The sequence below is a fragment of the Trichoplusia ni genome, chromosome 8 (genome assembly GCF_003590095.1).
Source record: "Trichoplusia ni isolate ovarian cell line Hi5 chromosome 8, tn1, whole genome shotgun sequence".
NCBI lineage: Eukaryota > Metazoa > Arthropoda > Insecta > Lepidoptera > Noctuidae > Trichoplusia > Trichoplusia ni.
In genome coordinates, this window is record NC_039485.1 from 7,238,059 (window position 1) to 7,264,605 (window position 26,547).

The 26,547-nt window shown below is 33.9% G+C and overlaps 1 protein-coding gene across 1 annotated transcript; it reads left to right on the forward strand.

Annotated features, from left to right (window-relative positions):
• The first annotated feature begins 3,046 nt into the window (after window positions 1-3,046).
• On the forward strand, window positions 3,047-25,122 carry LOC113496307. The gene is made up of 5 exons (XM_026875458.1): window positions 3,047-3,471; window positions 21,933-23,420; window positions 23,848-24,035; window positions 24,392-24,606; window positions 24,768-25,122. Exons 1-5 carry the CDS (start codon window positions 3,432-3,434, stop codon window positions 25,021-25,023), a joined length of 2,187 nt encoding a protein of 728 aa, XP_026731259.1. The 5' UTR covers window positions 3,047-3,431; the 3' UTR covers window positions 25,024-25,122.
• Window positions 25,123-26,547: the final 1,425 nt, after the last annotated feature.

Here is a 26,547-nt window from a genome sequence, read left to right on the forward strand (position 1 = left end):
GAGGATGACTTGTAAAGTAAATTAGCTAAAATACAAACGGTTTACTAGCGCATTTTTTGAGGACCCCGATTTGTTTTTAGTCAGCAACACAACATGAGTGTTGCAAAACTAAATTTTAATATACTAAATTTACAGTATACTGTAATTGTTTTTAATACCTTCATAAAAATGTATAATTTTTTGGGCGAATTAGAAAAATGCGACTGAGTAAAACATTTGTACATTCACAAAATTGTGAATAACTGTACCACTATAGTCTTTTAAGTGTCCATACATTGAATACAATTTCACAATTAATATTAATCATATAAACTTAATTTATCACTGTAATCTGATAATAAGCTTTATATGCGTTAACTAATTACGTGTATTGTACCCACGTAGATGCCAAACAACTTGCAAGGCTTCTAATAAATAATAGACGTTTAGTACAATAGAGAATAGTGAAAGTTTTTAGTATAATGAAACCTCCTTATAACACTAATTGAATGTTATTATAAAATTATTACGTAGTTTATATGTATGCATTAATAAAGCATCTCCACCAGGTAAGATTTGAGTCGCAACATGATACATAGCATGTTGCTTGTCGTGTACTAGCAGACTTTTATTTACTAACTTTGTGTGTTTATAACGGCATAGTCGCTTACAATATGTAGTCACACAACATCCATTGTTATGTATCATGCTACATAGCATGTTGCACTGAAACAACAAGCAGTAGTTTCATATTGGTAACGAGAGACTTGTTTTGCGACGTTCCTTTATTGAGCGTAGCATGTTGCGCGTCTAATTTGACCGAATGGATGTAAAGCTGAAATAATTAATTATAATTATTCTTTACGTGTTACCTTAAAATAATCAAATTAATTTGTATTTGTACAGTTTGTGTTGCTTTCCAAATATATTGAAATAAATGTATTTGCTAAGTTGTTTTGTATTTTATTCTACAACTTTTGTTGCGACTATTAGTTGATTGATAATGACAAAAAAATGTTAGTTCTGCGATTGTGTTATTACAATAAAGGTTATGTTTTTTGTTGTTCGTGCTCTAATGACTTGATGTTTTGTCTGTTTCATTGATAGAGCTCGAGGTTGAATACAACCATTGCCTATAGATAAGTTGCTTTAGCTATAGCTATTCTATAGCTAACTTGCATTAAATATGTATATGAAGCATATGGATAAAAGGTATCAAGACGATCCTTCACAAAACTGGTCTCTGTTAGCCGTAGATCGGGATAAATAGAAATAATAAATAAAAGAAGGGAGCCTTTTAGGTAGTGGGACACTGATCGCAAGTAATGATATGAAGGACATATAATGGTACTAACAAAGAGATAAATTAGTTATTTTTTGGCTTTAAGAATAGTTGCTTGATTGATTGATTGAAGAAAAGTTACGTCACTTACTCTGTACCATCAGTAGTATATTCATTAGCAGATATTCTAACCTAACCTAACCTTAGTTAAACAATGAGCATAACTTTATCTTTAAGAGATACACGGTTCACACCTGTTGTTTACTACTATATATCAATTGCCTCATTCACGACTACTACTATGTTTTTGTACTGCTCATATTTCATTTAAAGTACATTAATTACAGCCGTTTGATAGTCGAGTGACTGACTTATAATCATACAAGTAAATAGACAACATAATTATTATTAGATGCTTACTAATTAATCTAGGTACTTCAGTAAATTGTGTAATATTAATTTCGTTTATCGCTATTCACCGAGCCCCGTATTGAAGCGGCTGATATAAGCCGTATAAGCGAGGTATCCAAGTATAGGTAGATACAATATAAATTAAATATGAATAGATCGCCCGTCACATTCAATATTCAGTTGTAAATTGTTTCAATGAAATCCAATCGCAGTCGTATCGGATTTAATTGAAATTGAACACCCGTCTCTATATAAATGCTAAAGATGTACATGAACACTGAATGGTAAATACGTCATACTCATTTAATTAAGATACCGTTAATGTGGAGCAATGTGAGATAGTGATCACTTCACAACTTAGCATTTTTATTATGTACTTTGGTTTCTATAACATAGTCCATACAAGCTTAGTTTAATATGAAATCAAATGAAAGAGGTTGATAATTATTCCTTTCCTTTTCAATATTTTTTCCTTTTTTATTTAGAATTAGAGTAAGTTTTTCACATTTTGCGTCTTTAGACATCTTCCAATTAACTAATGTTTTCAATAGTGTGAGAAATTATCTCTTTCAATAATTAATTATAGAAATTGAGGGATAACAAGAAAGGCAAAAGCTTTGTTTATTGATAAAGATAATAAAACAACTAAGGCCTTATTGCCGTTTCCTTATTTCAGTACGAGTACAATGATCAACAAAATCAAAATCAGAAGAGTGACTGAGATCTTAAAAAACTGCTAAGGCGTGGCTCGATACTTCTTAACAATACCTTTATTCAGAATACATGGACACCTCATAGAAAATCCTTGACCACAAGATAGAGCGGGGAGTTACTATCACATATATGGCTATACAATCTCATAAGAACAGACATTTAATAACTAGCATTGTTCTATACAAAGTCGATTCATAGCCAAGGGTCGTCGATATGAATTGCCAACTTGTTCAATGTGCCAGTCGTGGGAAATCTTTCTTGGCCACGCTGCCTTTTTATTTTTGTCTGTAGGGTAAAATTACCTGTTGCTCTCCACTAAACCAATAATTTTGGCGTTTAATAAATTATTTTTGTAGAAATGGTTTACCAAAAGCCCTGATTACTACACCAATTGCCGAGTAGTGGGACTGTTACTTATAAATAGAATCTAAGAAGGTCTTAGGGAAACTTTATAGCTGAGCCTAATTATTAACATACATATTCTAGTACTAGTATTATGGAATCTAATTTATATAAAAAAAAGAAAATTCTTGTTAAATACATGAAAAGGGTTTATCCATGTCTTGCTTTATGATAAATGTAGAGTTCTTTTGTATCCTAAACAAAATACCTGTTAAAAATAATATTAAACCAGTAAAAATATATAATCAAACCTTTAACAAAGGGTTTATTACCCTAGATATCTAAAATATTATGAGAAGTGCGTGACAACCTATAGCATAAAGTATCGTGCTGCTTTGACGAAACGTAAATAGAAACAAAATTATGAAAAATATTTTTAGCAAAATTGCATCACGTAGAAGAACACATTTATAATTGCATATGTATCAATAAACATGGGAAGAAGGTTTTATACCAAAGAAAAATTGGCTGAGCGCCGTGTTTCTCGAGCCTTGCCATGCGGTCATTCGACATTCGTATCGCGAAGCGCGCCGGACGCACGCGCGTGTTTTGACGTTGCGTTTTTACGCGGGAAATATTAACGTCATTGTTTACGTGCACATTATTGTATGAATGACTACCGATAAACATTTATACACTAACAATGGATTACAAAATGGAGATAGTTGCGCTTCTAATATGCGGTAAGTAGTTTTACTATTCTATAATAAAATCAAATAAGGTTTTATATAAAGGTTATTTCAAATAAGATATTCAATTATTTTAAGAAATATTACATAAATTTTCAATTAATTATTGTTTAGTAATAATTATCTCCTTTGTTTAATTCAAATTGTTCATACATATTATACCTTAATGTAGATTTAAACAAAATAATGATGAAACGATGAGCTTCACTAAAAATATTTCATGTCACAAGCCTCATTTGCATTCGATAGCGCCGGAATCACGCTGAAAATACCACAGCTATTTACCCTTGTTGCGTTTAATTATGCTAATTGGATCGGACCTCTTTTTATTGGGCTGTTGCGGTATTACCTCACAACTTAGATTATAAAAAAAAAAACTGAAGTGAATGCACATAGTTAATGGCTCTTGTTTTTTTCTTAAAAGAGGTTTGTTTTGCGTCTGTCGCGAATTTAATTACAGTGCGTTGTAAACTCAATGCTGTATAATTCGCACACACAGCCAAGCTTGAAATATTGTTCTTACTTTTTTCCTTGAATTTATAAACAGAACTCTTAGACAGGCTAACCTTGTTATTATTTTAAATTGTGTAATATTTTGCACTAGCAGTCATTGTAACAATAATTAAAATTGTGTAGAGTGTGTACCAGAAATGTTTAATTCAGTTTGATTTGATTTGATGATGCACTGACTTACGTACAAATCAATTATTTTCAATCTGATTTAGGTATCCCAAATTATATTACTAAAAGTAGATACATACGTATGAAAAGTTCCTTATTAAAGCTATACATAATTATTAATTATATTACTTAATTACGTTTGCCTTTGCCTAAGTCAGCCATGCGTCATTTATACATAAAATCCTTGCACACAAAATGTCCCACTAATATAATAATATGTACCTACAATATGTTAGTAAGGCAAGCGGTTAAAGTGCTGAGTAACTGTTCCCTACACCTGCAGTACTCATATATACTGATGTACCGTAGGACAAAAGTAAGAGTAATCGAGAGGATGTTTTCATTAATCTGTTAAAGTGAACAACTTCAGCTCACCTAGACGAGTAATATTGTATCTCTCAAATGTCATAAAGCTACAAGGTAGAGGTGAAGTAACATCACTTTTTGAAGATAAATTTATTTTAAACATTTATAATAAATAATGTGTGTAAGTAACCTGCTGGTTAACGATTCCATATAATATTCCAGAAGTAGTACATTAAGCTTTCAAAAATACTTGTACTTGCCTGTGTTAGGATCCATTACTAGGAGAAACTTCGACTCAATATTTCTATCTAACACATAGATCGTCCATAAAATAGTAAATCAAACTATAGCATACATTTCACCGATATCTCTCGATTTATTTTTAAATGTTGATTTATTATTGCGATAAGCAATGATGCAAAATCACAATATGTGGACGGGACTTGACATTAGATTAATATATCATGTAAATTGATAGAAAGGTTTTGGTGCAGGATATAGCGGCGTGTGTGTACATGACGTGTCGAACTGTCAAAGTAATTTTCTTTTGCTCTTCCAAGGCCACAGCCGGTTCCTACATGTCATTTTTTATATCTAACCAATTAGAAAGAAGAATACCAAATTATATGCTAATTAAGATTTACCTAACTCTACAAGTGTAGTTAAAATGAATTTGCATAAATAGACGCGATCTTGGCTAATACATGTTACAATAACTTATTAACAAAATCAAATCGACCTCAATAGGAAAAGTTTATTAGCATATTATTATAAGTGCACAATATATTTACATAACGCTTACCCGATACGCTGTTGCAACTGTTACCTATGTGAAGATAAAATGCAAGTAGTGGGAGGATAAACTATATCGCAATTTCGACGCCAATGTCTTTTTTTACTGGACTGTCGACATCTCACGATATGTGGTTTCGTATGACGTTAAAAATTCGAGTAAGACAATACGTTGTAAATACATTTTCTGTCGTCATCAAGAAACGGACCAAGATCACGTGTTTTAATGTAGCTTCATATACGTAGTTATTAATTTTGTCGAGCATTTGCAAGTATTTAGGTAGGACCTGCTGTTTGTGAGAACTGATTGCTAAATAATTGCTAAGCCGCTTAGGTATTTTGTATATACTTGAAACGTGTGCTGAAAGTAGTTTTATTTGGTATAAATTAAGCAAAAGATTGCACGGTTTCTATATCTAAATAATACAAGGACGATTTTAAAACAAACTTACTATTATATAAAAACTAGCTGACCCAGCAAACGTTGTCGTATGTATTTTTCGATACCGCATAATAAAAAAATAAAAACAAAAGATTTCGTCCGAAAAATTAAATATTTTTTTTAGTATGAGCCACCCTTAGCACTTAGGGGTATGAAAAATAGATGTTAGTCGAATCTCAGACCTACTGAATACGCATATAAAATTTGATAAAATCGCTCGAACCGTTTCGGAGGAGTACGGTAACTAACATCGTGACACGGGAATTTTATATATTAGAAGAAGAAGATGTGAAAAATATTTATTGAACTTGCCAAAAAAAATCTGTGTAGTTCGTCAGACAGATTTCCAAAAAATATTGGAAACGTATCATGGCTTTTATATCGTAAACTCAAAATGAAGGGGATACAGTGATCTCGTGTGACGTCACTTACCAGTAGGTACTTACGTATTTTTACTAGCAAGTGATGTTTCTAATGCCGACTACCATACAGTTTGACATCTCAAGTAGCTCATCTTTTAATCTTCCTTACTTTTTAATTATGTGATCTGAAAGTCTATCTGAGGGAGTAAACAGATTTACATTATCAAATTCGGAAAAGTGTTACAGGCCACACATGATCCTATAACTTACATCCAAGGTTACCAACAACACAAATCATCAGTCATGATAAATGATTAATCAGTAAATGTTGTTCACCAAAAGATGAATGAACACGAGCGTATTATACTGTAATTACGTGTGGTAACACTCGATTTGTCACAGTTGTGTGACAAAAAGCCATTTAGGCTCTTGATGAGTGAATAATCAGAAAGACACACTCATTTACCTGTGTTTTGATGAGATGAGAAAAAAAAATCACGTAACGGATTAAGCAATATCATTAAAACAAATTGTAATAAAAAAATCTATTAAGTGTCGTAACGTCTTTAGAATAGGAAACGGATGTAGGCTTTCGGATGTAGCGAATTGCTCATCTATACATCCACTTGTCGTGCAGTTAAAATACGTTTATCTACAGAGCATTAGACGTCTGATGGACATTTCTAAAACAAGGAAATGTTCTTTTTTTTCCTTTTCGTCCGCAATCTTAATGACTTTCTCTTACAAGTTAAACGCTAAGAATACATTTTCGTTTCCGCAATTAAGTATCACATAGAACCACTACGCACTAAATTAACGTCAGATATGAGACATATAATTTAGCAATAATTTATCGATAGATGTTAAGTGAAAAAGTACGACATTTAGCGAGTGACTTTTTCATGTCATTAAATTATTTCCATATGAAAAACAAAACCATCCCTCGCATTATTTATGTATAAGCGTATTTAACTATGTAGGTAATGCAGAAAGGTGTGAAGCTGTGTGCGTGTTCCAGTTTAGTTAAGCCGCTTGCGAAATAACAATCAAAAAGTTTACGCAAAAACTACAGCAATGAATAAATGTATTTATAATTTCTAAGTGAAATGCTCATTACTAAGTGCGCTCCTTATGAGCTCATTATGTCACAATTGCTTCCACTTTTTCTTCTTCTTATATCACGGCAGTTGTAAGGTAATCATGATTGCTAACCCTATAACAGTAAGCAATCAGTATTAGGAACGTAATCTGTTGCATTTGCTTCGATAACTAATAGCGTCATAAGAATGTAAATACTTACGAGTACGTATAATTGTTTTAAATGGTCTCCATTAACTGGTTTAACGTTGACGGTCACTTGGTGATTATTTTTACTGTTACCGCAAGTTGTCTTGTAGTATGGACAGCGAATAGGTGACATTTTATAGCGTGTTAAGTAATTTTTATAATTTATATTGCCCTGAGTCTGTTGTCTGTTTGCATGTGACTTAAATGATCGTGAAACGCACGCAACACAGTTTAAATTAAAATACTTAGCGATTTTAAGTTTAAAAAATATGCATTCTAGTCTTTTAATTATTTGCGTAGAGACGTTAATAAAATGGAAATAAGATGATTAATTAAATTTGGAATAGTTCGTTGAACTTTTGTAATTAGTAATCACATCATTCATTAAAATATATACAAGCATTATTTATCATAATGTACATTCAGTATTTTATAAATTAGAGTGCTTAGTTTAGCTCATAAATATTTATAGGATTAGATGTTGGCTGATGACTGTAGAGGTGAAACGCTCATAGTAGTTTGCTTGACACATTAATCAATCTGTCTTTTATTTATAACTACCATATTTCAATATATATATATCAATACCTCATCCAAGTGAAAAACATTTCATATGGAATTTACAACCGACAAAAAATTGTCCAGTGTTCGTGATTTAAGCAGTATTTCATAACTCCATAAAATAATTTATATTCCCTATATGTTATTCTTAAGGCCTACCTAGATTTAAAGATGTTCTTTATTCTGATGCAGCGACGCACGGGCATGATGTGATGCAATCTTGATGCAACGGTCACGCAACGCGTCTTCCGAATAATTATAAATAAATAGGCGGGCATGTGAAAGACGGCAAGGAATTTAAACGAACGAGCAATCAAATGTTTGTTCCCTTTATTATTTCAGCAAACGCATATCATGCACGATGGATACATATAATAATACGTTAACACTATATTCGTAATGCAACATTTTAAAACGCATTAACTGCCCATATTCTAAAATGAAGCGACGATTAAAACTATGTATATCAAACATTTGAATATAATTATGAATGTTTATATATACATAAATATAGGTAGATTAACATACACGAGTATTCAACTGCATTAAAACAACTGGTTCACATAAAGGTGGCAGGAAATCGCGAATTATTCAAAAATGTAACTGGATAAGGAAGTGAGCTAAGTTAGTCGGTAAGACCTATGTTACAAAGTAAAAAAATAAAACTATTTTAATGTCTACATTGCATTAACAGGTTTTGATTGTAGGAATTGATTTTTTTTGTTTAACGTAGGATCATAAATGGTTTCCGGGATTATTATAGAGAAAAAATCTTACTAAGTAGTTCTTTGTATAATAGGTAAATATTGCCTTAATAAATACCTTTTAAGTGTAAGATTTAATATGTCTACGAATTGTTTTGTTATCATTTTAAAGTGATTTGGAAGAGAAATACAAGAGCCAAGTTTTTTTTCATAACTTTCTTGTTTACAAATGTAGTTGAGAAATATTTACCAATTTATGCAGCATCTTGCTCTTGATTGGAATACTTCAGTGAGAAAAGAAATATTATGGTATTGAGAAATGTTGCATTGTTGTCATTCCATCAACAGTTTATCCCACGATTGAGCACACTATGAAAGCACTCTGATATTCACGGTATTTACAAATTCAAATGTTTTGAGATAACCGTAGCCAACAATTTAAATGTAATTGTGTACTCAGAGGTTTCGTCTATTTCTATACAACTTCTGAAACTGTACTTTGTTTTTATTCGCAATGGATGTATTGCTAACTTGCTACTGCTTTTAATCTAACTCCAAAGATTTTGCAAACAAGATTTTTCATCATGATTAACTGAAGAATAAAACGTTATTGTAAACATTCGCATAACCCGAATAAAAAAATGAATAAAAGGTTTAAGTCATTGTTTAAATATCATCCTTTTAGCGTTAAGTGCGCCTATTACCAATATTAGCACAATTAACCGCATTAATGCGATAATAACAGAACTTCCACGTTTTTATTATCGATAGAAAACCTTGTGGTCGTAACACTTGTTACAGACAGATTATAGTGTGTGGTGTAGTGTTAGTTACGGATGGCTTTCACCGTCCGTATAAGTGACCCTTCCGACCCCACGATGACCACAAACCAACTGTCATTTACCTTAATATATCATTTCATGGGAGAAATTGACAGTATATTTTTAAATGTTACACAACAACACATACCCATAGTTTCTATATCGACGTCGATATTCAAATTTGAAATGAAGTGCGATATTCGATGACTCACGAAACGAAACTTAGTATCGGTTACGATTGCATTCTTGTTGTTACTTCCGCGTCTTGTTTAGGCGCAGACAATTCCATTTGTTCGGCAACCAGTAGCTGGCTTGGATACGTGGGGATTGATCTGAATGGTTGTATAATAACTGCAAAACGTATCAAAGAAGACCAATTACAATATTACTTTTAAAACTAGTTTGTAACTTTTTGAATGTTGGCAATATTGCAGCTCTACTTTCAACACCCTTGATTCCTATGGCCAATTATGCATAGTTAAACGCCTAGTCAAGCCAGCTTTCAAATAAGATCGCTGTACCTATACGATGTTGAGTTTTTATTCAGGATGCGAATTCAATTGGCTTACAATCATTATCGATTTCTGTAAGTCAACAATATCACGTGTAACTAGACTGCAAATTAATTTTTAATTTTTTAATATTTATTTACAGCTATTTAAAGATGTTCACTCTTACTAATGGAAAATACATATCTTATATGACTGTTCTTAGAAATAAATACCTGTCCATTAGTTTAAATGGTAAAATAACGTTCAGACAGGTTTCTTCGCAAGAGAAATCATGTCATCCGTTTCGAATCAAATCTTAACAGCTCAAGTTATCGCTTTGTGCATTTATGTTTGTAATAAAGCTTGTGTATTCTGCTAATATATGCTTGTTTAAATTCCGACCTATTTAGAAACCGTACATTTGCATGAATTTTAATAATATTTATTAACGAGTGACGTCACGCGATTTTGCCCAAAGTGTCCCTATTGCCGTGGGTATACGGAGATAAAATATAGCCTTTATTACGCGCTGATAATGCTTTTGCCAATGTTCAAAGCATATTTTTTTTTGTTTTTCTTGCGTGAGTAGCTTAGAGTAGCATATTAGTCTCGTAGTTAGGTTTTTATGTAGGAATTTTATGTCTAAAAACCTAGTAAGTGCAATGACATCTAGTTATTGCTAGACTAGATAGAGCAACAGCTATACTGACATTTGAATTTCTAACGAAATAAAACTTCGTTCTTACGTAACGAGTTCACAGTGATGCCAATGTCTTTGTCATGATTAAGCATGTATATATATATTATTCAGTTTGTCACAATATGTTTACAAAATAATGAATTCGTGATATTTTCCAAATTCAACTTAAATGCATAGACGAGCTACTAACCTTGAGATAATCTAGAATCAAATTTAGTATTAATGTGTGAAGACACTACTTATTTACATTTTAAAATGTCATAAGGAAGTCTTTATCTAGATGCAAAAAAATTATGGTAATCGCTTGCTTTGTAATTCAAGCAACCATATTTTAGCTGCAAAGTTACAGGTTGTTCTATTCTATGGATTTGTAAACCATGACCTAAACGCTAAGACGCTAAACGACATTGTTGTCACGGTTCACTTGATATCTTATTTGTTCTACAATTGATTTATTTTAACACACATGACGCCGTTTCATCGCATAAGTTTTTTATTTTAAATGTATTTTTTTACTATGTCATGTCGCTCCTACAAATGCATATAAAAAACCACTCCGAAAAAACAGCCCAATAACAGCGACAACGAAAAGAGCGGCTGTTAAAATTCGTTCTATATTTCTAAGTAGGGCGTTGAAAATATCGCTGACATGGATATGATAAATAGCAGCCTATACATTAAACAAGTAAGTTCTCACGGTAACTCATTGTTAAGTACCATTATAGTCATTAGGCTCTATTGACGGCATTTCAAACGATATTTGCGTAGATTCCTTTTAGATAGAGTCGTTTATATTGGGTAACTTACAACTCTCTTGATAGAGTAGTTTAATAGATCTAAAGAGCTCTAAAAATCATTTTCCAAATTATAACAGCATCATTTTTTTTACATAGCATGCGGCTCAGCTTTTGCTAAGAGTCCTGAGATACTCTTAGGTATCAACAGGAGCTCGAAGCTGTTTTTCATTTGCTCAAGCTTTTCAAGCGACTTAAAAAAAAGGTTTTAAATTCGTCGGTAATTTTTTTCAATGTTTTTTACCTAGTAGGTAGAACTTCGGACTGGATGAGCCGATTTTGTAGATTATTTTTTAATTTAACGTTAATATCTATTATTTGGTCCTATAAAAATATCATCAAGTTTGCATCAGCATCAAGTTTTTATTTGTAAATAGTTTTTTGCAAGAAATACTCAAGTATTTTGTGTCTTTACCCACATAGAATGAAATGTATGACACTTCATAAGTGATGTTGAAAGAAAACTTATGCGCTATACTAAGTAGGACACAATTGCTCAAAACCGTTTTTATGGACAAAAAAACACATCAAAGTGATGTGAATTAGCGCCATAGTCGCAAGTTGTCGTAAACAAACATTGCCTTGAACTGCTAAGTGAAGCGCGGGACACGCGTCTTTATACGACTTCGTAATTAACGCGGTTAATTACGTGTATCTGACCTTTTTGTAAGTGTGAGTGTCATCATCATCCTAGCCTATTCCCAACTATATTGACGTCGGCTTCCAGTCTAACCGGTTTCAGCTGAGTACCTGTGTTTTCCAAGGAGCGACTACCTATCTGACCTCCTCAACCCAGTTACCTGGGCAACAGGATGCCCCTTGGTTAGCCGATTGTAAGTCTTCTGACTACCTGTAACGATTGTCAAAGATGTACGAATAACTGCCGGGACCCAGAATTTAACGTGCTTCCGAAACACGGAGGATGTCGTTATGACAAAGATGGTCACCCATCTACGGACCAACCGCGTCAAGTGATTTCTTAAATATCCGTTTTGATACTTGAGACATCGTCGTGCAACCGGCAAGGGGTCAAATGTCAAAACTGGAAATAATTTAGCTCCCGGTAAATTGTTCGGTACTACGATTAAGGTTGGTACTGTAATAACGCGCAATTTAAGGTTCTAATGATTAAACGTCGAAGAATAAAAACTGACCAAATTGTTAAGTAATAAGTACAATAACGTGTTAGTAAATTATTTGTTTTATTATTTACCTTGATTTATGCGGCTATTAATAACAGTTGCGATAGTCAATATGATATATAAATCAAAAATACTTACGTGTACGGAGAACAATTTTTGATTATGTGTTTGCTTTAGTAGGAAAACAGTGCGTGCAAGCGTCAAATATTTTATTCATCAAGATACTGGTAAACTCGTACCCTAGAAATGGAAAAAAGGAAGAGGAGGCCTTTGCCCAGCAGTGAGACAACATGGGCTTATGATAAATAGAATATAGGATTTATTAATTTGCTTTGCCTATTTGTTAAGCACAGTGGTAATGACTGGTTCTGCCGGAACTGTTTGAAGGATGTAATTATTATAAATTATTAATGAATTTGAGTGAGTCTGTTGAAACATGATTGGCTTAACATTCAAACCGGCCTGTAAAACACTATACATCTATATAGAACTTTAAATAAAATGTTACAAGTACGTGAATAATTTCGCAATGCAACGAATGTTACAAAAACCTGTGTACGGACGCAATGAACGACATAACACTGCCTATCCTTATTGGGAAGTTGATTCATTAAGCTTACGTTGAAATTGGGCATGTTATTCTTCAGCTTCCTAATTATTTCGTGGTTACCGACTCGATATGTGAGGAATGGAATTGTTCGACACCAAACAAACGAATTATGCAACGTCATGAAATGTATGGATCAGATACGCTTTTAGAACGTATTTTACTCGTACTTACTGGATCAGTAAAGGGTTTGGTGTTGCCCTACTTCCAGTATCTGGCATTACAAAAGGTTCGCCACAGCTGCCCGTCTCGCAATAGTTTCAGACTTTAGTTGGACATAGTGTGTTGAACCAGTAACCATTTGATATTTAGACTGAGTCACGGTTCTTTAATTAAATAATAAATCTGTATTTAAATAATTCCAATTGCAAGTTATGCAAGCTACGATGTAATATTTTCAAGCATTTTACCGGAAAATGGAAATATTGACGATAAAGATTTCTACCAATAACACATAGTTTTCCCCATTGCATTGTAGGACTAGTAGGTAGGTACTATGGAGAAAACCTCCTGTTAATTGTATCTACTATAAAGTATGTACCTATATGAGCTTCTAATTTTGGAAAACACATATAGATCGGCTCTGGCCTATGCTATGCTATGCTATCAATTTAATAAGTACATGTTTTTACATACAACGACTTTAAACGATAAACATTTAGGCATCACGCTTCGATTGTTTTTCGTGCATCGTATGAACTCGTAAGCCATGATAATTATGGAGGCTATTCAAATAAAAGATCTGATTCTATTGTAACCAAATATGCAGTCAAGGTTCATGAATAAGGCTCTTCGATTTCAGTACCTAATTAGCATAATACAGTTAAGGAAGCTGTAGGCTGTGGGCAAAAGAATACCAGTTTCAACATGCGACCAACAAACAATAGAATGGATAGGGAAACGGTGAAGAAACGGTACACCACACATTGTCGGACCACTTGCACCTATTAATTAACCATTATTAAAAGTGCACGCAGACGCTATTTATGAAAAAGTATCTCACAGACATCACACAATCATCAATCAGAACATGTGACAGAATAATGGAACTGGTAATTAAGTATAGTTGGGCCATCCTGAGGATGTATAACTGACTGCATCGGATGAGTAAAATTATTTGAACAAGGCATTAAGATCTTGACCCAGTTAACGGATACGTGTAATGCGTTTACGTTTCGGAAGGCTGTATCGATATTACGAAACTGCTATAGAGCCTGCGAATTTGTAAATTTATGTTTTGTTTTTTGCACAAATTACGATTATGTACGGATAAATTGTCTTAATGTATAAACGGAGTAAATTAGCTGTGTTTGTAAAACTAAATATTGACGAATGCGGAAGATAATGGAGGTTTTACCAATGTTATGAATAGATATGAAAATTATGGAATTTATAAAAGCTGTTGCTGTGACGATCTTTATCTTTAAAATATTAATACTTACAATATAAATATAACTTAATAAACCTTGATGAATTTAGTTGGGAAATTCATATAAACAATGGGTAAGTGCGGAAATAGTTTAAAAAGAGCCGGCAGCGGCAGCCTTGTGGTTATGTAACATGATTGGCCAGACTCTCGATAACAGTGATTTTTAACTAAAGCGTGTTCACTCCGATACTGGTTAACAGATTAAAAATGGTAATAAAGTCTAGACAGTGGAGAGCTTTCGGTATAGCATGACGTTTTGTATAATTGCTGATTGGCAAAATGTAGAGCAGTCGTTTTGCAATTACATAATTTTATAAAAGTTGTGCATTCAGGAATGCACTTTGATATAGCGCACCTACTTGGTACTGTCCGAAGACAGCTGGCCTGATTGAGCTTCTAAAAAAAAAAAAATGTCCCTTTTCTAAAAATATCTTATTGAGTATACCTTATTACTAGCTGTTGCCCGCGACTTCGTCCGCGTGGTTAGAAGATATAAGTTACGGAAGCCCTCGAAGACTAATAATTTTCCCTGTTTTTTTCACATTTTCGATTGTTTCTTCGCTCCTATTAGTGGCAGCGTAATGGTATATAGAATAAAACCTTCCTCGGTGTAGGGTCTATACAACACAAAAAGATTTTTTCAATTTGAACCAGTAGTTCCTGAGATTAGCTCGTTCAAACAAACAAACTCTTCAGCTTTATATATTAGTATAGAGTATAGATTATTACTTGGATTAGGTACTACGATACCATAAAATTATAACTTCTAGACTTGAAGGGTATTCGCTTAAAGTATAGCAGTTCTCACGCTAAAAGAGATCTATATTATCATACTGGTACGCGACGTGCCTGCCTTATGGTCATCTCGCGTATGTCACGCGGCGGTTGCGGCTTGCACGGGTCGTTGCGTCCGCAACACAATCTCACCTAATCGGTAAACAAGACGCGTTTATGTAATAACTTTTGGCGTCCGTCCCGAGCAATGTGGTCGGGTTTCGCTTTCGCCATAATAATGTACTTTCTCGACTCCGAGTTTTTGTTTACGGTAAATAAAGCGACATGAGGATGAGTTCAGATCACGCTAATTTTGATTTAAAAGTATATATGTAACAGTAACAATACTATCTTAGGACCGGATCTTCAATGTACCTTGCTATGTCTTCCGTACATTATGGTGAAAATAATGAGTGCGTAACTTAAGGAGCTAAATAAAAAAGTATATTAATATAATGTACTCTACATCTATTCATAGAACCTAGGTATCTACTAAGTTATTAATACCAAGATACTAAAGTTTTTATGGTATACGTTTAGTCGTTTATTGATTAAGAGAAAGTATCGTTGATCGCGGATTTGTTTCTAAGTTGCTTTTAACGATCACGATACATACATATCTTGGCTAATCTTGGATTCTTGGTACAGATGATGACAAACGAAAGAAATCGATACGATATGTTGTCGAAACTCGTTTAAGCGAAAGTTTTTAAGCTGTTTCGGATATGTTATTTCCTTGAGCAAGTTTTGTAGGCATTTCCTTTGCCCCAATCATTATACAATCAATCTGTGTAAGGCAGCTTGCTAGATGCATGTCTAAGATAAACTTGTCTGGAAACCTAATTACCAAATTGGGTAAGTAGGTACTTGTTTAATTCTTAAAACAAATTTCCAGTGAAATCCTTGGAGAGTAGGTGATATAATAGTTGTTGGACAGGTCTTATTAATTAACAATATAATACACTTTCTTTGATTATTTTTAATTAATTAAGGTATTTAGTTATTTTAAAACGTTCATAAATAAACATGAATAAGAAAGCAATTAGTGTTATTTTTATACTTTACAGTTAACTAACACTGCATATTAAACTAATTCATTAGAAATTCTAAATTTGACCAATATGCAGTTTCATAAAAAAATGCAATAATGACATGTTAATGTTCTTGACCTGTATTACTAATTATTTAAAGCATAAAAGTAAATCTAGATGAATTAATTTATAGAAAACTGGTTTACTAGAACATGCTTAAAACCCGTTATGGAAGAGCGTCATCACTTGCCCGCTTGTTGCTAATTCTATGATTATGCACATTCTGACATCCTATATGTCGCGAATGTGCGACATTGGAGTCTCGAAATGCAATGGACACATGACGTCGTCAGTTTAAAATCTCGGAAGTGTTTATCAAGGTCAATATTGAATGGATTTATGTATAAAAAGAACATTTTTTTTAACTCTATTTTTTTTAGTCGAGCAATAAATATGAAATTATTTTTTAAGCAAACTTAATTAACTTTAAAGTGTCCGTAGATTGAATGCTAAGCTGAGTTTTATGTACAGTCGAGAAAGTAATATCGAGTGGATTAAACTATTTATACTTTAAGATAAGTTTTTTATACATTAAAATATAAAGAAAAATATCTAGAAGGAAACAAAATGTTTGTAGGTCAAAAGAATATTTGATAATTCATTAAGTGCAGCAATCAGACGATTACTCTGCGGTTATTCTTCACCACGACTGACACCAACCAGGCAAGTTTTAATAATAAGTAAATATTTGTTTCGATAAATTTGCTGAGTCTTAGCTAAAAATCACCGTCTAAATTTTGAGGATTTGGAGACGCTTTGAAGCAGTGTAAAAATTACGTACATTTATACCAGAAAACCAAAGAAGAGTCAGCAAAACGCTCTACATACTAATATATTTACTTGGGCTTATCAAAGACGTTTACAGATGTCTCCTACATAATTCGTGAGACGTGAGCATTGTGCACGGTATGTCGTGCAAGCGCCTGAGCACCGTGACCGAGAGCCTATCTACAGCTGACAACTTAATATTTTTTACACAATTACAACAACGCACTGCTATTATGTCACGTGGTACTGTTACGAAATATGTGCATTGTTCAGACATTCCAGGCTGTCGGAAGTTCCAAGAAGGTAGAGGTCTAAAGTATCATCGTTTATAGCTATTATATTCGGAAGTATTGAACTATCAACAATTGCCGCGTCTTAAAACAACGGTAATACGTTCTATCATGACCATGACCTATAGTTGAAAAGGGGAACAGATTACCTATGCTTGCCATTTTGATTTTGATAATTATACGTGGTAGGAAATACAATTAATCAATAATTACACCTTGAAATTATCGTTGTATAGAATCAGTCGAGAAGACAAAGCACAGCATTGTTTCACACACTTATAAAGCAAAACATTTTCTACAATAAGCTATGGAATCGTGACTAATTGAGACAATCCACGATCATTATGGGTGGATAACACACAAATGAATCACTGATCACGACTGATCCCGCAAAACCTTCGTCAAAGCTAGAGAACCTTTTTGCATATCGTATACGATTTGTCAATCCGTGCTTACTATAGCTACAAGTAGGTACGTCCTTGTATACTAAAAACTGTGCCAAGTTATATGAGCACGTCGGGTCGTATAATCTATTTAATGGAATAATTATACTGACCTTGGGACACTGGACTAAACTGAATGTTCTTAATTCCGCCATTCACGACATAAAAATTACATTCACCTTTTGCTAACGTACCTACAACTGAGTCAACAAACTACAAATTGTTTTTAAGTAGCTTTAATGTCCTGTTTTGCCGATCTGGTCGATCGATCTCACGGCTCACGCTCATGAAATTAACCTTTGTCGTGGAGATTGATTGAAATTGATCTGTCACTAAATCAATATCCTGTTTGGGTTTCAAGTTAATAGCTAGATATCGAGATTCAAAGGTCGGTGTCGGTTAACAGTCAAGTTGGGAAATGGTTATTCGAAGTCTGTTTTGTTGGTCAAAAATATTACATCGAATGATAACCAGTCCAATACTTCTAGTATTGTGAAATAGTTACTACTTAATCAAGGTGTCATTATTTTATTCCGTGGTCATGAAGTTTCCGAGTAGGTGCTCAAGTATCAACTTACAAACAGTTAAAGGGCATTTTCGTGCAAACGTGTGTCGTTGAACAATAAGTAGTTGTATTATGTTTGCATGAATGGTCTAAAAGTCAGAGGACGCTATCATTATCACAGGTCAAGGTGTTTTGCAGTATTTACCAAAGATATGCATGCGCTAATCGTTACGGCTTCTAGTTCAACTTAATTAGAAACAATCTAACTAGGAAAATGTAGAGATCTGTAGGGTTTCATGTTGGCTTTCTCGAGTCATTAACCAGTTGGGTATCTAGCCTGTCTATCAGTCGCTTAGTTCAATCTGAAAGGACTTAAATTATTTGTTGAATGTAATATTGTAATAATAGTATCGTATATTATTAAATCACAGTGAGCAAGCAGTCAGGATACGGATCTCCGTGTGTATTGCCCGTCACTTCTCCAAGGCTCTACCCGTATTCGACACACGAACGATCCTGCCTTTCTAAAATGCTTACCAACCATTTATTTCGTTGTCGCTTTGCACACAATCCGTTATAGGGCTAATAAGATTTATCTAAGAGGCATGTAACCAGTATCTCTTAGGATTCTAGAGAGGGAATTTTGCATTGGCAACATTAAGGCCTTCTGATTAGCATAAGTAAAGAGCGTTTATTAATTAATTTCGAGATCTAAATTCAAGTTAAGGAAGCAAACACTAACAGCTATAAATGAACGCCATATCATCGAAAGATTTGGTTTTGATTCATCAAGGAAATGTATTTCTAATTCTTATTATCGTATAGCTAAATGTACGAATTTATTGTAATTCGATTTACGGTCTAAAACCTTCATTCATTCCGTTTGATTTTCGTGAGCTGTCACACATTAATATCCGGCATTATTATTATTAGACAACGATGATTAAGTAAGCAGGACTGGAACTAATAAATCTACGATATCAAATTTTCATCCATTTCAAGTCTCACATCGAAATATTGTGCGTGACGATATGATAATGGATTACCTTCGGTTGCGTACGCGACTAGGAACGATCCCCTTGGTCACGTTTTTAAAGTACCGTTTACTTTATATCAAGCAGTCAATTCTCCTTGCCAAGGTTGGTTCGAGATTGATGTATGCTGCATTGGAACAAATTCGAAATATTTACGAACGCTTCATAAACTTGATAGCATCGATCATAAATATTAAATGATACATAGTTGATTACATACTTACAATCCATAATCGAAGCTATTCATTAGAGAGCGATTGTATCGTCAGCTATTATTATGTTCTTCGTTTAAAACTGGTATAAGGGTCAGAGCGGCGAAACTATGACGAGAAAGTGAAAATTAAACGCGACGAAATATTACGCAACTTGAGATTAAGTGTATTTACGAACGATGAGATAATAACTGCACCTGTTCAGAACTTGAGTATCTGTACTATAAAACTTAAAGCCTTTTTGCCTTTTCCTAGTTACATAGAAATCTAGGAAAAAAGATAAAATTGTATTATATACAAGTAAGTACAATGTATTGTAGTAGGTACTAGTATATTTAGCAACAAGTTGAAATCCATTTTTTTTTATGCAGATGGACATTGTTTACGAAATCACCTTAATCTGCCTCGGTTTTAATTAGTTTTTAACAGTAAAAGGTGTAAGAACGATAAATTATTGACGTACGCTATGTAAACGTGCATTTTTCTCCATATTTTATTTGATTGAGACTAAGACAGCATAACACCAGAGGGCGATATTTTGTTTAGTGTTGAGAAACAGGCATTTACTTCATTAAAATCAGAGTAATAACAGCTAGACTTCATCATAAATGCGACGCTGACTCTACCTACATAACGAATACTAAAACCTACATTGACATATTTATGATTTCCCTTTTTTTACGACTCACGACGGATGGCGTACCTAGATAATTGCTGTTATTCACACTTTATAGCAAAAAATATTGTCGGTGCTAAGAGCTACTATGATACCTAACAACCGTAGAAAATTACTAGAAAACAATAATTGTCAAACCATTAGGTCAATGAAATAATTAATAGATGCTAAAAGATGTACCTACTTAGGTAGAGAGATATACAATGTACATGCCGACGAAATCCTACATATATTTAAAACTAGCTGTTGTCCGCGACTTCGTCCACGTGGTTAGAAGATATAAGTTATGTTTTATACCTGCCCTATTTTTTTTCACATTTTCCTTTATATCTTCGCTCCTATTAGCCGCAGCATGATGGTATATAGCCTGTAACCTTCCTCGATGAATGGTCTATTCAACACAAAAAGACCAGCAGATCCTGAGATTAGCGCGTTCAAACAAACAAACAAACAAACTCTTCAGCTTTATATATTAGTATAGATTATAAAGACATTTGGATAATAACCAACATATTAGGAATTCGTCTTAATATGTAGTTATTTAAAAGCATGTGCATTTGGAAGCATTGAAACGATTTATAAACCTATTATTTATTTTTCCTCTAGCAAGCATTTAGGTTCTGACTGCTGGCGAAAATTTATAATACCGGCACAAATGACTTGCTAACTTTAATAAATGATGAATGATACCTTCTTCGGCAGCAGTAACGGACTGTGACAGTGTGATTAAAACACAAGAATTGTTAAAACCGGAGCAAATTTCATAACACAAACCTAGTGCTTGCTGTCCGGAAAGTGGGTACTAGAGATTTATTAGGCTGTAGGCACTTACCGGCATCGTAACAGGAATCCAGCTTGTGAAAGTAAAACATATTCGAACATTATAATTTGATCGACTCTCCATTACTTAACAGACTTCGATAGTTTAATGGGTCATTGATACTGATTTAAATCATGATAGGACGCAATAAGATGATTATTTCTCAACAATATGATGAGTCTCGTTAAGATTACATATGCAACTGACAAACAGGTGGGTGCGCCCAATTAACGATTTGGTGTTTCTAAATAATTTTGCAACTCTATATTACTATGGTCAACTAAAGATTGTAATTATTGGAGGTTTATTAATATTGATTTAATTTAAGCCAATCGTTTGGTAACTAGGCGTATTTGTACTAGACACATACCGCCGATCTACCCAAGAAGGTATTTGTGCTATTAATGATTTTATACTAAAAAATATTTTTAATTTATGTTTTTCTTATTTTTGTTCGGTTTGATTGGGTATTGAGCTGTGGAGCTTAAAATATATAAGATAATCGCGTAGGGTTTTTTATTAATTATATTGCTGCCTCGACGCTTACTGAATAACAACATTCGGTACAATGTCAAGTTGAAAATTAATTTTAACCTTGAAGTACCAGCATTGTCTTCTCGTTGGGAAATTGTTCTTACACTACAACCAAGCAATATATGTAAACCCAGCTATTTTAATGAGTATGTTGCAGTGAGAATATCATACATCTTTTCATTGTTTCAGTCATACCAGCCTGCATCACATCTATTACAATAACTTCGAATGGAAACAGTCCTGAAATCAAAATGGTGGGAGGCATGATGGTGGACGCACAGACAGGATTTGTCCCAATGGAATCTAAAATCGAAGAGACAACAATAAAAGTTAGTCGCGCAAAAAAACGTAAATCAAATAATAGCAACTCTACAAAATTATCTATCAACGAAAGATATCGAAGACTGATACCATACATGACATTTTACTATGCTAACGATTTAGCAACGCCCACAACCGATAATGTAAAGAATTTCGAAGTACAGAAGGCAGAAATAGTAGAGGCCGGAGGATTAGGCCACGCTGAACAAAGAGAGCCAAAAAAGATAGTTTACCAAAATAGAAATATCCCCAGATACCAAGGAAACAGATTAACTCAACACAATATAGCTTCGGCGAATCCTACTAAAGTTTATTACAAAGGAGGTGTGCCAGTTTATCAAATACCAAGTAAAGGATCTCATAATTATAACCCATTACTCTCAGAATATAATGTTCTAGCACATAACGATTACGATACTGGCAGAATTGTACACAAACACATTCCAAAATCTCCGGGAATCCCATTTTTATCAGCGACGCGAAAGCCCTACTTAAATCTTTACGATGAGGAAACACCAAATGTTCGGTATTACATATCGGAAAAAGAACAGACTCCAAAATACAAATTAGTTCCCTACGAGCAAACACCTCCTGTTAAAGTCCCTGAAAATGAAAATATTTACGAAATACCAAAAAAGCCAGTTCCAGTGTTGATACCCAAAGAGCAAGTTTACATACAGCCACGGCCCGCTCGTCCTCACTACATTTATGAGAATGTAAACGTCCAACCAAACATTGTCAGGAAACAACCGACGATTGTTTCTGAGAGTTACTACGAAAAACAACGACCATCGGCCGGCCTAGCACAACCTGTCATTGAAAGTGGCTTCAAACCAATCCTCCATTCCCCACACTATACTCAAGAGCCTACAATTTACCAGACTAGAATACCAGAGACAATTATTTCAGAAAATAACTACCAAAAACAGCAAGAAGTTAAAATAGAATCGGAGCCTGGAAACTATGAAGATTTTAAGCCAAATTACTATCAGTATGTTGTAGAACAGACTACGCAAGAGCCTCCACGAGCCACGACATCATCAAACAAAATACCGTTGGCCGCATTACTTAATTCATTGCAATTAAACAAATCTATTCCGAAGCCCATCACTAAAGAGAACGTAGGATCTTCAATTAGAACTCTACTGCAAGTGTTAAACATTTTAAAGGCAGTGCCACAGCAAAATAATCCTGAATCGCCAGCTTTAAGTACACCTAAGCCGTTTGTGGCTCCTAAGTTAGTTAAAATACCTCCGAAACCAGTGATAAAGGAACATCCTATTGCTGCTAGCGACGAAGGTTTGGAAGAAGAACCTTATCTGGCGCCAGTGAACACCCCGTCCCAACATCTTGATGGTGAGTTACTTACATTAAAATAGAGTAGTCATAGGTAGAGCCGGTGTAACATTAACGCAGGAACAACTTAACTGCCCTCTTTATCACGAATATTATAAGCGGTCCATCACTTTGACGACGTAATAATACCCTACTTGACCTTCTTTTAACGTAAATTCGCTTGTGTTAAGGTTAAACAGTTTTTCACACTGGCAAGTCGTTTTTGCTGGCATAAAAATATGTTTTAAGCATTCACGAGTTGAGTATCATTGTTTTAGAGTAGGTAAGCTGTTGACACATTTAGGTGATAGATTTAGGAGATGGCTTCACGCTTAAACTCGCAGTTCCCGTGATTCTGATAAAAGATACATGTTTAGATTTTAAACTAGGAATTTGTACCAAATTTTATATCCAAGTCTTACTTTAAGTGTTTTCCTTGCTATTCCAGATAATCCACACTCTAGTGGCGGATCCAGCCAGCAGTTCCCATTGCAGCAAAGCTCTGATGAAGAAGGCGGAACTCCTGGCCATCCAGGTGTAGATTATCCGATCCTTACCACAATCCCGGAGACCAGTTTCAACTGCAAGACTCAGCGATACAAAGGTTTCTTTGCAGACCCCGAGACCCGCTGTCAGGTAATTTGTAACGCATAAGAATGTTTATAAAAAATCGGTGTTACATAGGGAAAGTAGGTCGGCCAACTGTCGGCGTGTCTATGCATGTTGCATTTGTGGTAATCAGTTGCCCACCCTAAAGGATGTCTCCCTAAATGGAAGAGGCCAATAAGACTACTTTTTAGGTGTCATATTAGTTCTTGCCTGTGTGAGAAAAAGGTGTGTTGTAATTAGATACAAACTAGACCTGATTGAATATTTAGGTGAATTTTTAGTTCGAGGATATATTTACCAACTAGAAACAACTGGGGAACTTATGTCATGTTACTGTTGTCGTTGGAGTGCTTTTAATTCCTATTATTGCTTCTTTCTTGCAGGTATGGCATTATTGTGATCTCAACGGCGGTCAAGCATCGTTCTTGTGCCCGAATGGCACCATATTCTCGCAGGCTGGATTGACTTGCGACTGGTGGTTCAATGTGCGCTGTGCGCAAACCACACAACTGTACGTGCTAAACGAGAGCCTCTACAAATACATCCTTCCACATTCACCCAAGTTCCCGGAGGATTACAGCGGACCATTAGTTGATAAGTAAGCAATTTAGTAATTATATGAATATTCCTCTCTTAATACAAATCAGAATTTTTAAGTGTGTAAAGCCATAGGAATATTGTATACTTATACTGCCCCCGGGTTTGGGTCGAAATCTGAACTAATTCAATATTCCAGCATTAACTATTTTTAATTTTCAGATATCTGACACTCAAATTCAAAGAAATGGAAGAAGAATTTAAAAAGAACAAAAACAAGCACGCGTCTTCTGAAAAGGAGGACTCAGATGAAGAATCGGAAGAATCTAGCGAAGATTCTACCGAGAAAGACAATTCTGGTGAATCGAGTGAGGAAACTGAGAAAAGTCGAGGAGACGAAAGACCAGCCAGCGAAGTCAGTGTTATAGTGGATTCTCCCGGAGAAAGCGGGAAAGTGGAGCGATTACAAGACGAATAATAATGTATTAATCTAGATTTAAGATCTTTAGAAATAAGGGTTTAGCTATAGTGCTGCCACTTGCAGATCTGTACCCAGAAAAACTTATCTAAGAGATTTTTGGGAGAAATTTGGTCGTGCCTTTAAGAAATCCTTAGTGCTTTTTTTACCTACAAGAAAATTTTTAAATAGGTAATGTAGTGAAGCTTTTTAGTTATACTTATATACAATTTATGCCAGTTTAAGTGACCGCTTTAAATAGTGGATCGTAGCAGGCACCAGTGTTACCTATTGTTAATAACAGCAGCTTCGGTTTTTTTTCTGAAGTCATTTAATTTGACCATAAAACGACAGTGAATCTTACTTTTCAACCTGAAACCTTTTTAGGGATACCTACTGGTAGACGTAGTGGACACAAGCCTCTGTGTTTTCATATGTAAATGTATATAGAAACAAAATAATCTGTGATAGGCGGAATTCCGTGTAAGTATCTGACTAGTTGATTATAACAAGTGTGACTGATTATGTTGCCAGCTACTAGTGAATGCAGATTAATTTATAGGTATGTAGTATTGCCATCATCACTGTATACTTCTTTCGTAAATTATCTTATTGATAGAGAATTAAACTTGCCATATGTTGCCATGTTTAATTCATTTTGGATGTGTGTGTGAAAATTGTTTGCGTCACAAGTACGTATTTATAATAAAAATGTTAGTATTTATAGTAGAATACTCATAGTGATATTTGTGCAATGTATATATAAAATCACACTTTTTGTGTATTTTGCCATTAAAAATAATGAATAAAATGTGCAATAAACTATTTTGTATAAATGTTGTTTGTATTTTTAAGCCAAAAGAAACACCGGTTTGAAGTGATGTAGTTATGTATTTATTTAGAGCAATAAATTAGTGAATTATTTTTATAATCATGCTAGTAAAGTTATTACTTTACTCTTAGAACCTTAAAACATTTTATTATAAAATCAGTTGCCAAACAAATAGAACAATAAGATAATTAAAACTATCATAATAAAATAATGAAAGGAACAACACATGTCAACGATAAAATAATATTAACTAGAGATTGGGTGACTAGCCAAGCACTTTATAACAGGTGACTTTACATCGCTATGTTAACTAACCTACATTCTTAGATTGGGACTTATGACATCGATTAATGACTACCTAGTATATTGATCTATAAGTATAATACTGATTAATGAATGACTGAAAATTTATGAGATTCAATGAAATATCTGTACCTACATCAATATGACATACAATAATTACGAATGTTATATAAGTATTGGACCATTAAAAGCTAGATAATTACTTACGACAGATAAACAATGTGTTAAATTCACATAATTGTCTCAAAGTATACGACATTTACACTTACATTCGATTGTAGAGAGATAATGTATGTACAATAGGTGTTCGACTTAGTTAACAATCAAACATGATTATGATGCATAGTTGAGTATGAGCATAGACACTAACTACATTTTATAAAGGTTCAAGCCTTAGCGAATATTAACAT

Excerpts from the sequence above, each read along its gene's own strand:
- LOC113496307 (XM_026875458.1), top strand. The coding sequence starts at position 3,432 with ATGGATTACAAAATGGAGATAGTTGCGCTTCTAATATGCG. Across the intron at positions 23,421-23,847 it reads CCCGTCCCAACATCTTGATG|ATAATCCACACTCTAGTGGC; the intron begins GTGAGTTACTTA and ends TTGCTATTCCAG. Across the intron at positions 24,036-24,391 it reads ACCCCGAGACCCGCTGTCAG|GTATGGCATTATTGTGATCT; the intron begins GTAATTTGTAAC and ends TCTTTCTTGCAG.